This window comes from Mercenaria mercenaria, chromosome 15 (assembly GCF_021730395.1).
Source record: "Mercenaria mercenaria strain notata chromosome 15, MADL_Memer_1, whole genome shotgun sequence".
Lineage (NCBI taxonomy): Eukaryota > Metazoa > Mollusca > Bivalvia > Venerida > Veneridae > Mercenaria > Mercenaria mercenaria.
Window position 1 is genome coordinate 26,174,092 of NC_069375.1, and position 17,951 is coordinate 26,192,042.

The 17,951-nt window shown below is 34.1% G+C and overlaps 1 protein-coding gene across 2 annotated transcripts in view; it reads left to right on the forward strand.

The window, feature by feature from the left end:
• Positions 1-3,980, forward strand: part of LOC123549312 (exonuclease mut-7 homolog) — a 29,377-nt gene extending 25,397 nt beyond the window's left edge. For both annotated transcript variants that reach the window (XM_045337290.2, XM_053524835.1), the window contains exons 14-15: positions 307-435; positions 3,280-3,980. In XM_045337290.2, coding sequence (XP_045193225.2) covers positions 307-435; positions 3,280-3,705 — 555 coding nt within the window. In that variant the 3' untranslated portion in view covers positions 3,706-3,980. The remainder of the gene's footprint in view (positions 1-306; positions 436-3,279) is intronic.
• The last annotated feature ends 13,971 nt before the right edge of the window (positions 3,981-17,951 follow it).

Sequence of the window (17,951 nt, forward strand, 5' to 3'; positions counted from 1 at the left end):
ACAGTAAAATTTCAAATAGACTGGTCATACCTTGTGTGTTATTTGTTTATGCTGAATAGTGTATATTCAAATATTTACTAGGCTAATAATCAAGAGATTTGGGGAGTTGTGGGCTAGCGGGTAAGGTATTGGTCGCTCAACTTTTGAAATCATGAATTTGAGCTCTGCTGGTATCACAGCCAATTCATATGACATGATTTGTTTTTCCAGGAAGCAAAATCTAGAGTGATTCAAATAAGTTTCATACTTCCATTACAATGGAACTTAAATAGATAAAATAAAATAATATATTTAAAAACATTACAGATAGTGGGTCAGGTTGGTTATGACATGTGTTACAATGTGATGTGTGATACAGCTAGGGACCAGGTTGTCGAAGTTCTCAACCATTTCAACATCAGAGTACAACAGCAAGATACCTTTAGCAGGTGTCAGGTAAAATAATAAAATTCAATCAGAGAGTTGTTGATATTAAGTAAAGCTTCATCAACAGTAAAGGTTGACTGCTGGCCTTATAGTGAAGTAAGACTATCATACCAGCATTTTTATACACCCTGGAAATTTTAAGGGGAGTATACAGTTGCTACTTTGCCTGTCAGTCTGTCCCAACATTCTGGTCTGGGCTGTTGCTTAGAAACACCTGGCTGGAATACAGCAAGCTTCACAACCAAGAAGTGATATGCACATGGTCAGAAATGGCCCTTCACTGGTATTTTTTGAGTAATATTTGTCCACACTACTCCTATACCATTGATGCATTTTGAAAGAAACTATAGGAATGATTGGTATGAAGCTTTGCCATGCTAAATTTAGGGTTTTCTGGTGGAATGACTTTCTCTGAGTTATGACCCTTTGACATTTAGACATAAAGCCTATATAGAGATTTTTGCGCAGACTTCATCTCTTTGCCGTCCACAGTTTCAAAGAAATTTCATAGTAAGCTTCTCTACCAATTGGAGATGTGCATATTATCAGCCTGTTCTGGCTTTATCAGTTTTCAGGGAGTTATAAACCTTTGATTTTGCTACATATAGTATACTGTAGCACTTTTCTTGTTTTTCCTTGTCTGGAGAATAACTCAAAGGGTACTGAATGGCTTTCATTGACACTAACATTCAATAGAAACCAGTTACATGAAGTGCTGGGTTTATATTTCTGTCACAAGTTCTCAAAGAAATAAATCTCAGTTGGTACATTACTTAAACAACCTGTGTTACACTTATGTATAGGAAGCACTATTTGGGAGCATCCATTAGTTACACCAGTCTTGCTGTGCATGTTGTAAGGGGTTTGCAGTTGGGCAGGATATCGACCAGAGTGAAAAATATGTGCATGAGTTGAAAAAAAGGCAGAGTAGCAAATCAAGTGTTGATGTGTATTTCAAGCTGTAAAGTATATTAGATTGAAATATGTGTTTAGCCCACCAACTTAAACAATAGGGAGAGTTTTGGACTAATATTCGACAGATTGCAAGTTCAGTTATATATAGTTTTGGCATTGTCTGTCCGTCTTTCCTTCCGTCCATCCGTAGCCATATCTAGGAAATGGTTGGGAATATTTATATAAAACTTAATGTACATGTTCACCACTATGAGTTCTTGCGGCCCGTCAAATTTCAGTCAGATTGCCCTAGTAACACCAGAGTTATGGCCCTTAGAAGTTTCTAGCGTTAACTATATAGGGTACTATAAATATGGCAATTTCTGCATCATAACTTTTGATATATTTGACCTAGAACTATGAAACTTAAACAGAATTTAGATCACCATAATGTGGTTATGTACACACAATTTCGTCCGGATTTATGTGTAAATTAAGAGTTATTGCCCTTTAATTGTCTAAAAATCCACATATTTGTACATAACAAACTTACCATTTGGCAGAATTTCATTAAATTTCTTTCATTCTTTTCCATGAACATTTATTGTAAACATGTGAAGTTGTGTACCCACACCTGGTCACCCCCTTACCTTGATCACACCCCTCCCGCTCCCCACCCAAAAAAAAAATTCCTTATTTTAGATTTTTTTCAAACGAACTTCATATACATGTTCACCACTATGAGGTTATGGGGCCCATCAAGTTTCAGTCAGATTGCCCAAGTTACACCAGAGTTATGGCCCTTAGAAGTTTCTAGTGTTAACTATATAGGGTAATATAGATCTATAGATATGGCATATGAAACTTAAACAGAATTTAGAGCACTATAATGTGGTTGTGCACACACAATTTCATACGGATTTCTTTTGTAACTTCAGAGTTATTGCCCTTTAATTGTCTAAAAATCCACATATTTGTACATAACAAACTTACTATTTGGCAGAATTTCATTAAATTTCTTTCATTCTTTTCTATGAACATTTATTATAAACATGTGAAGTTGTGCACCCACACCTACTCACCCACTTGCCTTGGTGATACCCCCTCCCCCTACCTCCCTCCTCCAAAAAAAAAAAATATATTTTTTTTTTCATTCCTAATTTTAGATTTTTTCAAACCTTCCATGAATATTTATCAACATACAAGTTGTACCATTCCCCCACCTCGCTCCTCCACCCAGTCATGCCCACCATTGACCCCCCACCCCCAACTTCACCCATTTTTTTTTTTTTAATTTTTAATTTTCCATCAATATTTATAATCAACATGTGAAATTTTGTTTCCTCACCCGTTCCCCCGCAGCCCCATCCCCTAAAAAAATATATATACATATATCTATATATATATACATATATATATTTCCATTCCTTTTTTGTTTTTTTTTTAAATGTTCAAACCTTCAACATGTTAAGTTGTGACTGCACAAACCTTGCCCTCAGCCATGTTCAATATATCTTACTTGATTGTGTTCTCTTAAGGACATCTGCTCTTTTAAGTTCAAGTGTACATGTTAAACAGCAACACCTAGTGCTAAACCACTCAAAGACAATATTTCGTTCCAGTTAAACTTCAAGCTCACATATAAATTCACTGCATTTAATTTTAAAAGCAAAGCTTATTACAGTAAGCATATCCCATTCAAAATAAATTCTTTAGTCAGAATCAAAGTATCATACATTTATTATGTACTCTTTAATTAAACATTTGTTTTCTGTTAAATTGATTTTGACTAATGGAATTATTTGCTTCTTATTAACATCCTTAACTTTTTGCCAGATATATTTTTTTGCCATTCCTCAACACAAACCCTTTCATCGGGGGTTACCAATTCATCGAATTTGCTTGTTTCCCTTAAAAATTGTTGCAATATAGTATACAATCAAACAATTACGTTTTCAGGTCTGTAATGGAGATGTGTACTTGACGATTCCCTCCAAGGATATGGAGCTGCTATCTCAGCAGAAAATTCACTTGATTTATAGTCAGTCCACTGCAAGTCCTGGCCAGCCGTTACACGAAAATGCCCCGCTACCAGAACTTGTGACTAATTTGCCTAGTAAGTCAGAGATGGAAGCAAAGTTTACTGAATATGGAATAGACTGGTTATCTGCCACAGTGCTTGGAAATGGTGCTGCAGTACAAACCGAAACTGTGCCACAGTCTATTTATAGTAAAGTGAACACATTTTATTGTTGTGCAACATGCGGAAAAGTATTCTGGGAAGGGACACATTTTGAACGTGTTTGTGAACAGTTCTCTCATGTTCTAGGAATGCAGTCCAGTGGTCCAACAGTTTATGAGATGTTAAATGAGAATTTTACTTGATGGATGAAAGGAAGTTCTTAGAGGTAGACCGTGAATGCTTAGTGTTTGATCTTAACTTTTTTGATTACTTTTGAATTTATTGTCAAAAAAATATTTTTATTAAAAAATCTTCTCATTTTGGACATCAGAAAGTCCAAAAATTTCAAGTTTTACTTTATTTTATGACAGGTTATTGTAAAATTTTCATGATTTCTTTAACATTTCCTTTAAAAATTCTGTAAAAGTTTGGGGGAAAAGCATTTTCTGTTCTTCAAGGGTTTGACTTTGAAAAAATTAAAAAAGATTTGGCATTAAATTATTTTATCAAATAATTTTAAAAACCCAAAACGTTCTTATTACCATTGTAGAAAGATGTAAAGTTTTAAATGAAGATAAATTTTGAAGAAATACCTTAGGATCAAATTTGATCAAGCACTAGCCCTAGTGAAAATTATTTTTTTTTATTTTGTAAACTATAAACAGAAACTTTGATTTTTTTTTTTTTTAAAATTTTTTTTATTCCCTTAATTATTTTTAGGGAGACTTCAAGCAGTTTCTCACCAGGTGTACGCTTCTTTCACGTTGTAAAAGCACTTAAAGATGCAATGAAATTTTTCATCTTCATATTTGATGTACATTTCTATCTTGTTCAGAACATTAAAATTGAATTTATTTTGTTATTAACTTCTCTCTGAATTTAAATTACCTTATTGTCCCGATTTGTTTGATTTTACCTTGCACTGTCAAAGTTAAGGTCGTATGGCAACTTTCTAGTTTCTAAATTCAAAGAGGACCATTTTGTGTCTCATTCAAAAATTATTGCACCTGGGTAGAACCACCAGCTTTCCTACAGTCATCTGAAGAGCTTTTTTTCAGGTAAAAGCAGGATCTTGAACCTACAGAACTGAATGGCAAAGGATTCAATGTCAGTGACTGAATCTTGGTCGTGGAGGACTCTCATTGTCATATAGGAAAAACAGCATTATTACCTATTGTTACTAGACTTGATGTACAGCAAGATTATTTGGAAATATAGCTTGGACATTTTTATGCCCCGAAAGGGAGGCATATTAGTTTTCAACGTCCGTCCGTTCGTCACAATTTTAAAATTTTTTGCTAAAAGGCACTTACTCTCAAACCACTGCACCCAGGACCTTCAGACTTCACAGTGTGTACTTATTGAGTACACGACCCCTCTGACTTTGGGGTTTCACCAGGGAAAGGCAAGGCACTGTGGGGGCATTTTCACCTTTATGACGCTCTTGTTCATTCAATAATGTTGTAGAGGGAGATATGCTCTCAAACTTTGTAGGTAATAACAACGGAAAAAATTCTGCTTACTTTTGGGGTGTTTGTCAGGGTTTACTTCTTTTTAAAATGGACAAACCCCATCAAAAAAAACCCATAAGATCAGAATTGCATATTTTGACTGAAATTGGTGTAAAGCAAGCTTGTTCGGAAACCTAGCTTTTGGATTGCGTTTGGATCTGCTAGGCAGGTCAAAGTCAAAAATAAAATAAAAAAAAACCTGTTTGGGAATGAAAAAAAAAAAGTTTTTGCCCAAACTTGGTGTAAAGAAGTTTTTTGTCGGAACCTAATTTTGGTTTGCATTTGGGCAATTAGTAAGGTTTAACTCACAGTTACAAAAAAAGAAAGTATTTTCCAGCCAATAAATTTAGTTCGGATTTACATATCACCACTGTAGGTGTATAACAAACTTGTATTGAATGTACATGTAGTTTGAGCTTCTAGGGTCAACTTCATTGTCACTAAGCATAGCAAAAAATTTCAGATTGGAATGATCTGTTCTGACCAAACTTGGTGTATATCAAGTTTATACAGAGACACACTTTTGGGGGCAGTGTTTAGGGGCAAGGTCAACAGATCCCGGTCAAAAGAAAAGTATTTCCTTCTTACTTTTGCATGGGGAAAAAGCACCAGAGATTTATATTTTTTTTTTTTTTTTTGTGAAAAAAACCCTTTTAAATAACCAAAAAAAGAAATGGCCATTATTAGGGGTCAATGTTTTTTACAAAATTTGTAAAGTTGGTGGACGGTGTTGTTGTCTGCTGTCTTTGTCTTATCCCCAAATTTCATAAACATCCTAAAGCTATTGTCAGAATTTACCTGGCTTGGTCTGTAGCATCCTGGCAAGGTTCTCTCTCAGGTTTGATAATATGGTTCTTCTCTTGACATCTAGGGGTTGCTAGAAGCTAAAAGTAGTAAAACTATAAAAACAACATTTTTTTCTGATATACTTAATGCTCTTCTCAAAATTTTTCTGTTTATAAAAGGTTTTTCTCCAAAATGTTGGGGGCATTTGACTTTAGAGGGCATTGGGAAAAAAAAGAAATACATGTACTTTTTTAAAAACCTTCTACTCAAAGAAAAAAGATTGATAGATCCTTTTCCCGTAGCAGTTATAAGATCCTTTTTAAAATTTTGTTTTCAAATTAGAGCACTGACCCCTTTTAGGAGTTGTGGAGCTATAAAATTTAGAAACCTTAAACATCTTTACTTGCGAAGGGTTTTATGGGTTTCACAACGTGGTCGTTGCATCTGTAAGGTCCATTTTGAAAATTTGTTTTAAATGAATGCACTTGGTATTTCTTGGGCAGAAAGAGCTAATTTAAAAATTAAAACTTTTAAACAACTTCTCCTCTTGAACCGCCTGAAAAGTCTTCATCAGACATGGTCCGTAGCATCAATATATGGTTTTTCAAATTTGTTTATTTGGGGTCACTTGGCCGCTTGAAGGGCTGCTTTAAGTAAAAAAAAAAAAAAACCCCCTTTTCATTAACTGCTAATGGATCTTAAACTTCTTTAGACCTGGGGGAGAAAGGGTCTCTCCAAATTTGTTTTTAATTAGGGGCACTCAATGGCTCCTTTAAGGGGCTGTTATAGGTAAAAATAAACAGTCAAGTATTTTCATGCAATACAAAATTTCCTACTGGAAGGCAACTAATTTTCACAAAATGCAGTTTTAAAAAATAATGATTGGGACATGTATTTGTCAATGTTATAATATTATTGCCTATATATAGTTTTGTAAAAAAAAAACTTATAACACAATGTTTGGATTAAAATTTGCATGTACAAGAATCTCCAGATGTTAAATGCTGTATAACATCTTTAAAATTTAAAAAAAAGAAATTGGAAATTCCACGAAAAACAGGTTTTTCAAACCCTTGGGATAAGCCAGCAGGGTTTTGTTTAAAAAAGGGTCTGTTTTGTAGGGGGAAGAAAAGATTATTCAAATAATACTGAAAATCTGTAGAAAAAATTATCAAGGTCCAGATATCTTCCGTTGCTTCCAAAAAAAAAAGAAAGTGGGTAGGGGAGGTAGAGTTACGAATATTAAAAAAGAGTTTTAAAAATTATCAAAAGTAAAAAAGTGGTCAAATTTCTATTCTGATTTTTAAAAACAAGCGTTAGTCGTAGGCCATGATTAAAAACGCTCCACCAAAAAAAATGTTATTTTGTATTTCATGTGGTATTTATAATGATTTTGCATAAAAAAATGAGAAATCTATTAGTTGAAAAAGACAGTAAATATATAGGCCAAGACAAAATTTTAAAGTAGGGAGTTGCACGAATTGATATATTGGTTTAGACCACAATTGTTTCAATGAGCATGATAGTTATTTATTATGTTTTAAAACCTATATGAAAAGCGTTTGTCTAAATAAATATGCAGATGAAATTGCCTAAAAACATTAATTCAAGGATGGCCCCAAAAAGTCCACTTTTCCTCTTGTAGTAAGCTGTTTTTCAGAATGTTTTTTTCACGAAGTTCATTGGGAAAAAAAAAAAAGTAGGACTCGTTGTGGTTGGTCTTTAAGACTATTCAAGACGAGTGGTATAATCTGTATCAAAAATTATACATATGGTAAAACTTCAAAAACGAAAAGTAGGTCATTAGGTCACGATTAAGATAATCAGTGCCAACATGGCTACTCAAAGGATGACAGTTTCTACTTATGTACGGTAAACAGTTTTTTTCTTCACCTAGAGCTGTTCAACAAGCCTTTATTAAACTTTTGAACTAAAATTGATTGCTAAGCTGATACAGGGTTTACAAGTTAGCATTATTCCGAACCACATTTTTAAGACACTCAATCTGCAATATCCCTTAGCTCCTTCAAAAACATCATACACAGGAAATACACTGCCCATTCTTGGCGCGACCCAATTACAGTGCAAATACAAGGATAGGTCATTAAATGCTGAAATTTTGGTCGCTTATTGGTAGTGTTTGCAGTAATGTGTGTACGTGTACGTCAGGTCCCTCGACTAAATCTTTAACAAGAATACGTGTAGCTGTAAAAGATTTTCTTTGAAACCTTGGACATGGCAAAAAGTGGCCTTTTTCGTTATCGCTCCCTGGGCAAATGGTTCGATTTCGCCACAGTGTGTTTCCCTTTAATTTTTTGCAACCCAAACACAGTTCCCAAGCATTTCCTTTTCAATCTGTGCAATAAGCTTGCTCTGTTTCATTAAGGTCTTTGATGCAAAAGCTAGGGGGTTTTCCGTCTTCTAGACTAAAATGCCTAAGCCTTTGGAATGGCTTTAAAACTTGTAACCTTATTGTTCATTTTGGGTCATAGTAAGCCAGTACAGGTGATTTTTGTAATCATTTTTTTTAAACCCTTTTTTAAAATGGCCCCCTCTGTGCACGTCACAGGGGAAATTTTTAACGTTTTTTTTCCTTAATAGAACACGCAAAATACTTGTAGCTTCGCTAAATTTTGGCGCAAATTTTGGGAAAAGTAGGTGCCCATTCCTAAGAATTTTTTTTTAGCCCGGCCCACAAAATTGCAGGGGGTTTGCAAATCCAAAATTTTGCGGCCGTCTTATCTGGGTCGCTTTCTGTCCGTCAGGGGAAAAAATCATGTGCCCAAAAGCGAAAATTTTACACTTGTTGGTTTAAACCTAAACCCCATAGGTTTTAAACCCGTAACAAAACTTTTGTTAGGTTTTCTTATGTTCCCCCCAAATAAGTATATCGTCCAAAAACCCGGGGTTTTCATCCTTGTAGGCCTTCAAATGCTCGTCTATTTTTTTTTAAAAAAGGGGTTTGGAGTTTTTAATTTTTCCATAGGCATTTGGGAAAAATTCGGTACCGCCCAAAAAGGTGTGTTCAATGTCGTAAAGAAGGGATGAGGTTACCCAAGAAATCACAGGGCAGTTATACCCTTTTTGTTGCATAAAAAAACCCCTTTAAAAGTATTTTGGCATTGTGGTTTTGCTGTTTTTGTCATCGGGGGTTTACGCAGGGGCAATGTGGTTACGTATACTAATGCAAACAATTTTTCGGGGTTTGGGCCTGAAAACAGAAAAGGACGGGCCAATACTGTAATCATAGGGCCCAAACTATCCTGTGATAAAGACATCGTTTATAGGGGACACAAGTTAGTAATCCCAGTTTCAATGCGAAATGAAATGACAAAAGCTGTTCATATTGGCCACATGGGTGTCGACATGACAGCACGACGTGCTAGAGATACTAGCATCATGTTTTGGCAAGGGATGACTACACAAGTTACAGAACATGTGCAATCATGCGCCCTTTTTGCAAAGCACAGGCCTTAATACAAGGGAACCCCTTTTCATCCCCCCGAAGTACCCCGAAACCCCCGGCCAAAACGTGTTTATGTGCTCTTTATATGGAACGGTCAAGAGTTTGTTTTAGTTGATGGTTTCAGCGACATTTCGAAATAGTAGACTTGCTGACGGACACGAAAAGCATTACGGTTGTCAGAAAAATGGAAGTTCATTTCAGTAAATTTGGTATTCCTGAGAAATTTAAAAACAGACCCAAAACAGGACAAATCAACCCGGGAAAAATTTTTAAATCATTCCTGAAAGAAGGAAAATTTTTTTCATGAAGCACCGAGTCCCCCTTTATTAAAATCCCATGGTTTGAGTTGGGAAAATTTTCGTTAAAATAGCTAAAAGTTTTCTTCAAAAAATTTAAAAAATGTTTTTTTCCCCCTTAGGGGTATGGGGGAAAAAAAACCACTTTTGTGTGCCTACTCCCACAGCGCAACGTTAAAGGATAGAAAACAAAAATATTTCTGCCTTCCACAAATGAAAGAAAACCCAAAAAAAATCAAAAGATTATCATGATAAAATCGCATAAACCCCCTTTCCCGGCTCAAGTCGGCCAAGGGGGCACTATTCAAAAGAGAAGGTGGGAGGGGCCCGCCGGGGGAAAAGGGCATTTCCCAGCCCTAACTGCCATTCATTTTAATGTTGAAAAAATCTGATTGGGGGGTATTTTACCGTCGTAACCCCCAAATAAAAAAATATAGAAAAAAGTTTTGAGCAAAAAAAATCCAGAAACTTTGATTCGGTGTCCAAACTTTGCAAGGAAAAAAGTGCGCATGCAAACCCCTTTTGAACCCCCAAAAGTTAATAGAATTTTCCCGGGGAAAAAACCCCAAAAAAACTCCCCCATAAAAGAACACCAGTCCTGTAGTAAAAAAGGGAAGGGGCGTGAGGGGCAAAACCGTCGAGATAAATGTTCGGCAGCCAGAAAAATATTGGCTAGGACGTAAAAAGGTGTCTTTTTGGTGGTTTTTAAATGAGAAAAAAAATGTCTTTCGGGTAAGTTGACAAATTTACCCTAGGGCGGATATTTTTTCAAGTAAAATATGGAGTTTTCCTTTTTAATTGTAAACATTTTATGGCTGCATTCGGGGACCCAAAACTTTTTATTTCCTCCGGACAAATTTTCCCCCAGCTGGTTTCCTGGCGCCCTAAAAAAATTATTGAAAAGCTTTATACGGAGAAAAAAAGTTTGTCGCTCAAGGCCTTTTTCAAGATTTTTGTTTAAAAAAACTGTACAAGTTCAATCAAATTTAGGATAGCCATGCAAGGCTTTAGAATTATAACTTCTTTCTAACGACTGTACAACACAAGTGCAGAAACATTTTATTGTCGGTTTTTTTCTTGTTTAAGCCGATTTCAGTAGGCCTACCTTAAATTACGGAGAACTTTAAAACAATCTGGTCTCTATTCGGGTCACTCTGTACTGTGTAGGAGTTACTAGCATGATACCATTCCAATGTACAAGGAAAGTCACCACAAAACATTTGGATAGCCGAACCGTTTTCAGTTGTGACGTGCAAGCTGGCAGTTCATAAGTAATAGTTATAGTATGTGTGAGAGTGTTACCAGGATATATCAGAGCTAGGGGTAATCGAGGGTATTTTTCTCTGCACATATCGTCGAGGCCGGTAGGCCGAGACAGATATGTGCAGAGAAAAATACCGAGATGTACCCCTAGCTCTGATATATCCTCGTAGCACACGAGCATTACATATTATAACTGTTTTATCGCATAGTTTTATCATTAAAATTTATATATTATTTTCATTTAACTTTGTTTATTATTATTTTTACACTTTCCCTTTCTGCGCCTCGATGACTGAAACACTAAAACTTTTGTATTACAAAATGTGTTCCCCAGATAAAAGTATCCAAAAGATTTCTGCATTGGTTTTAAATTTTTGCATTTCATTGGCCAAACATATATTGTAAAACTTGCTGTTTTGTTTGTAAAAAAAAACAAAGAAAAAGAAACATTTGAGAAAACATATATTTCATGTATTTCTGAATTTGGCAATAACTATTGAGTCTTTGAAATATTCTAGTTACATTTACGCACACTTTATTTAAGGAAGTGTCTAGGGGTACGGATCCGTACCTCTAGAATCTGATTCTAGAGGTACGGATCCGTACCTCTAGACAATCCTGTTAGGGATTTTCTAGGGGTACGGACCTCCTTTTTCTAGAGATTTAGGGGTATATATATCTTAAATTTTGTTGAAAATGAAATAAAATATAAGACTTAACCAGTGTTCACTTAAAACTTGGATCTAAATGGTTTACCAGCGTTCACCCGATTGTTTACCTTCTCTTTCAAAAACTAAATAACCGAGGAACTCCAAATGAATACACTGTTCCGTGCCGATTACTTACAAAATATTAAGTGCGCATGCGTGGAGCGCGAACTGAAAAAAAAATACGATCACAAAGAAAATTTTAATTTGGCATTTTTAGTACTTTTTAGAAAACAAATTTTTGACTCTTATGGATATATTTTGAACTTTTAAACATTTATTCATTCACGACTTTATACATAAAAGAAGGAAAAGCGTTATTTGAAAATTTATCAGCTGTGATCTGGATAACGAGACGCTTGGTTTATATATCACAGGCACCTAACTGACAGAGATCGAATCTACCCGGTGTCGAAGTAAACATTAACCGGTGTCTGAAATAAACAAATCATCCAGCATGATGAACCTTCGAATAGTTTTTACAGTATTACTGTACCTATGGTTAGTGTCATCGCCAAGCAACATCGGCAACAAACCAACACGAATATGTATAATACATCAGGTTACGTTCCATACCCAAATTCAAAAACTATCCAAACCGGAAAAGATATATTTACAAAACAAGAACACAATTTAAGCTTCATACGGGAACTGGACTTGTCGACTAGAAATATGCTCTACTATCACATCAAACACAGTAGAAATATTCCATCCTCAATCCCTATTGAATTTAAACAAAAACATCACAAACTTTTGACCCTAATATTACTGAGTGGTGATATTTCTCTTAATCCAGGACCTATCCGCTTTCCATGTGGAGGATGTTATCGACCTGTGGCTTCGAACCATCGTGCTGTACAATGTGAGGCTTGTCTATACTGGTGGCATATAAAATGTGAAAATCTCACTCCATCAGAATACTCAAATCTATGTCAAAGTGATGAACCTTGGACTTGTAAAAACTGTACAAATTTTCATTTTACAGACTCCTTCTTTGATTCTTCTGCCATTTCCGAGGACATAAGTCATACCAGTCATCTTGATGATTCTACTCGGATTCACAAAGAAAACCCATTTCAAGAACTTTATGAACTCAGAAAGAAACACCCCAATAAATTCATTACTGCACATTTAAATATTAATAGTTTGAAATATAAATTTTCAGAAATTCATGATATTCTATTAGATAAAATTGTTGACCTCTTTTTTATATCAGAAACTAAACTTGATTCTACCTTCAGAGATAACCTTTTCCAAGCTGAGGGGTACAGACTTGAAAGAAGAGATCGAAATGCTTATGGTGGCGGATTAGTTTCCTACATACGTAGTGACATCCCAGCCAGACGCAGAAAAGATCTAGAATCAAACAATTTAGAAAACATTTCTTATGAGGTAACTTTGAATCGTTCTAAATGGCTTATTTTATGTGTTTATAGACCACCAAATATGCATGAAGATGATTTTATACAAAATATTTCAATCTCACTAGACAAGTGTATATCTTTATATGACAATTATATGTTAATTGGTGATTTGAACTTTGACCTTTTGAATGAAAACAAAGGAAACCCACTTGTAAATCTAATGGAAATGTTTGACTTAACAAACTTGATAAAAAAAGCTACTTGTTTTATGAAAAATTGTACTCCATCTCTTTTAGATGTAATTATTACAAATTCCAAGATGCTATGTTTGAAAACCTTAAATTTTCCAACAGGTGTAAGTGATTGTCACAACCTAGTATGTACAGTTATAAACAACAATACTCCAAAGAATGAAAAGCAAAAAATTGAGTACAGAAGTTTTAAAAACTTGAATATTGAAGCACTTAATAATGATCTTTCAAACATTAATATACAACCTTTTGATCCAAACAAAAATGAACAATCTTGTATAGACAGTATTTATGAGAAATTTGAATCAGATGTTACAGATGTTTTCAATAACCATGTTCCTATTAAAGAAATGTACAGAAGAAGTAAACAACTCCCATATATGAATAGAGAGTTAAGGAAGGCTATTTACAGCAAAAAAATGCATTACCATAAATTTTTGAATTACAGAACTTCCAAAAACTGGGAAAAATATAGAAAACAGAGAAATTACGTAAATAAACTTAAAAAGAAATCGATAAATAATTATTTTCAAGAACGTTGTATAGGTGGTTGTAAGGAAAATGATTTTTGGGATACAATTAAACCTTACTTGTCAAATAAATCAAGTACTTCGCAGTCGAAAATAATTTTAACTGAAAATGAAAAAATTGTGTCCGAAAATAGTGAAGTTGCAGAAATTTTTAATGACTTTTTTGTAAATGTAGCAGATAGTATAGGGAAGGAATATATTTTTGATAAGAATAACCATCCAAGTTTAAACAAAATAAAACAACAAAATATAGATACTAATTTTAGTTTTAAGAGTACTGACTCTGTGACAGTTTCTAAAATTATTGACAAGTTTAATGTTAAAAAAGCCACAGGAGCAGACAAAATATCAGTCAAACTATTAAAATTAGGTAAGCAATCACTTGTTGAACCAATAACTAGCCTGGTCAATCTTTCAATCTCAACACAGGTATTTCCAGATAAACTTAAGCAAGCCCAGGTTACTCCCCTACATAAGAAAAATGATACAATGACAAAATCAAATTATAGACCAGTAAGCATCTTACCAATTCCATCTAAAATATTTGAGAAAGTTATGTCTGTTCAGTTATCAAATTATTTTGACAAAATCTTTGATAATTTTTTATGTGCATTTAGGAAAGGCCATGGATGCCAAACTACTCTTTTAAAATTACTAGAAGATTGGAAACACGCTTTAGACCAAAATTTGTATTTAGCTGCTATCCTAATGGACTTATCAAAAGCATTTGATTGCCTACCCCATAACATTTTATTAAGTAAATTATCCGCTTATGGCTTATCCGAATCAGCAACAACTCTCCTTCAGTCATATCTTACTGGTCGTAAACAACAAATCAAAATTGGTAATGTGGTCAGTACATGGAAAAACATAAATAAAGGTGTCCCTCAAGGTTCTATTTTAGGCCCCTTACTTTTTAACGTTTTTATTAATGACATTTTCTATTTTATACAGAAAGGAACACTTTACAACTATGCAGATGATAATACATTATCTTTTAGTTCACCTGATTTTACTGAAGTTAAAAATGTATTAGAACAAGAAAGTCAAATTCTTATTGAATGGTTTAATTTTAATTGCATGCAAGCAAACCCGGATAAATTTCAGGCTATAGCCGTTGGAAAAAGAACTTTCGAAAAAAAAAACAATTTTTAACATAGGTCCAGCTGATATTACCTGTGAGGAGGTTGTTAGACTGCTGGGTGTAGATATAGACTACCAGTTAAATTTTGATTTTCATATAAGCAACATCTGTAAAAAGGCAGCAAGACAACTAAATGTTCTAAAAAGAATTGGCTGTAACTTAAGTAAATTAAATAAGCTTACTATCTTCCATACTTTTATACTTTCAAATTTTAACTTTTGTCCAATGTCCTGGCATTTTTGTTCAGAAAATAATACCAAAAAAATGGAAAAAATTCAAGAAAGAGCGCTAAGATTTGTCTATAACGACTACGCCTCCTCATATAATGACCTACTTGCTAAAGTTAATTTACCAAGCTTACACATCAGAAGAATGAAAACCATGGCAATTGAAACTTTCAGAATATTAAATAACTTGGCTCCTCCAGTTTTATCAGAATTAGTACAAAAAAGAAAATCCAAATATAATTTCAGATACACCAAAATTTTAGAAATCCCTAGAGTGAAAACAACTAAATTTGGTAAGAATTCATTTAGGTATGCTGCCCCTGTGCTGTGGAACTCACTACCGGAAAGCTATAGAACTTGTTCAAACTTTAATCAATTTAAATCTCTTATGTCTTGTTGGAATGGTCAAAACTGTAATTGTATTGCCTGTAACTCCTCATCAAACTAAATTATTTTTTTCCTTTTCTAATTTAATCACAGCACAGGTGCGTATACCTAAATAATATTAAGTGTTGCCCTGTGCCTTAGTATGCTTTATTTTTAGTTTGCTTCTCCTTTTGCTTGTTTCATTTGCATATGATTTGTGTTTATTACTCTGAGCTTAGTGTTTGCTTTTGTAATAGTTTTGCATATCATTTTGTGCTTATTATTTTTGTATTGTGCTTGCTTTTGTGATAGTTAGAGCAACTTTGCAGTCAGCAACTACATTTATTTTATGCATGGTAACTTATTGCATGTCCTCATAATATCCTTTCTGTTTTTATATGTGTCGTATTGTTTTATATGATTTCACTGATTGTTTAACCATGTTCCTTAATATTATATTCAATGTGTTTGCTCTCTGTGAGAAAGTTGCTGATCAGTTCCTTTCAAATCTGATTTGAGGGGATAATTGATTTTTTAAAACCATTTTTCTTTTCTGTCGCACTTTTGTGCTCGTTTTGCTAATTCAGTTTTTTATTTACATGAAGTTCTTATAGAAGTTTTTAGGCCTATGGTCAGGATCAGCAGCTTTTCCACAGCTTTAGATGGGCTTAATTTGTGTGCTTTTTAGATATATAACATTTTCTTTTACAGCTATTTATATTCTTGTTGACCTCATATATATTTGTTAATGGTCGGTTAAAAAGCTCATCAGAGCTTATGTTTCATATGTTTGTGTCTTGCCGACTTGAAATAAAACTTATTGTATTGTATTGTATTGTATTACTTTGTTGTAAAATAAACTGTTGATAACAGATAAATGAGTGCATGTAACCCTTAAATGAATTCTATTTGAAATTCAGCAGAAAAAATAAATTGAGCATAATAATATGCACCTGTTTATTTAACAAGATATAATGATAATCGGCACGGAACTGATTGTTTAATAATCAATTAACCGACATTAAGTAAAGAAAACTGTTTGTGAAAACGTCCCTTGTATCTCGTAACGGCTACCAAATGTGTGGAAAACATAAATACCCTAAGGGTTAATTATCATTAAAAATAGTTTTTCCCCAACATATTTAACATTATTTTGTTTAATCTTGATATTTTTTCTGCCAGTTCATGATTTATTTGGTGTTCCTCGGTTATTTACGTTTCGAAAGAAAATGTAACAAATCGGGTGAACGGTGTTTTCTGTAAACCATTTAGGTCCAAGTTTAAGGTGAATTCTGATGAAGTCTTGTTTGTTTTTTTCATTTTCAACAAAATTTGAAATGTAAATGACCCTTAATCTGTAGAAAATCGGAGGTCCGTACCCCTAGAAAACCCCTTACAGGCTTGTCTAGAGGTACGAATCCGTACATCTAGAATCAGATTCTAGAGGTACGGATCCGTACCCCTAGACACTGGTTATACACATTAACTACAAGTACGTAGCACAATAAAATAAATTTCATAACCATATACTTCATTAAATTTGTTGTATCAAATTCTTTTAGCTTACTGCTATAAAAGACAGGATTACGGAGAGCAAGTAGTCTCGAGTGGATGGATGGATGGATGACGACAGAGATTCCGATGACAAATTCTACCCAACCATTTTAGACAAAAAGCTGAAAAAAATGTTTACGAGCGAAAGGTATATAGGCCTTTTACCCCGTAAAAGATATAAAACAGTTGTAGTTTTATCTAATTAAAGATATAATCTCATTCTGCTATTTATGTATCTGTATCTAGTCTGTTTTGATTAACCTAAACGGGAAAATGTACAAGTGCATTATTTTCGGATAGGAAGTGTCTAGGGGGTAAAGGTAAATTTTATTTACCGTCGCTTTGTGAAACAATTAACATAAGCTCTGTAGAGCTTTTGAGCGACCCTATTTAAGAACAGTTAAAACCATCCTATTTAAGAACAGTTAAAACCATTTATACCTTACCCCCAGCAATTTGCTGGTACCCATTTACATCTGGGTTGACTGAGGCTATCATGATAAACTTTCAACATCGTAAAGTGCCTTGCCCAAGGAAACACCGCAATGTGAGTAGCCAGGATTCGAACCAGGGGCCTTCACCTCCATAGGAAAGCGTCTTAGCCTTCTCGACCAATGGTAATCAAATAAATTAATTAAATTTATCAGTTTTTGTTTGCCTTAGATAGCATCAATATTTACCTGTAAACAAAATTTATGCTATGCTAAATTCAAACCTTAGTCTCTCCAGTTTATTTCAACAAGTAAAAACAAGTGACAAATATTATAATGACCAACTGCTGAAAACGAAGAAATAAGTTACCAAAGTTTACAAAATTAATATGTATACCCGACAATATTTCAAAAATTCCGGTGAATATAACTCACTTCGAAAACTTCATATTACTGGAAATAACAAATAATCAAGGTTACAATTAATAGATTGCAAAAGACTTTAGACTTGGTTACTGCAAACCTCGTAGGATTGTTGATTAGCATGTGAATT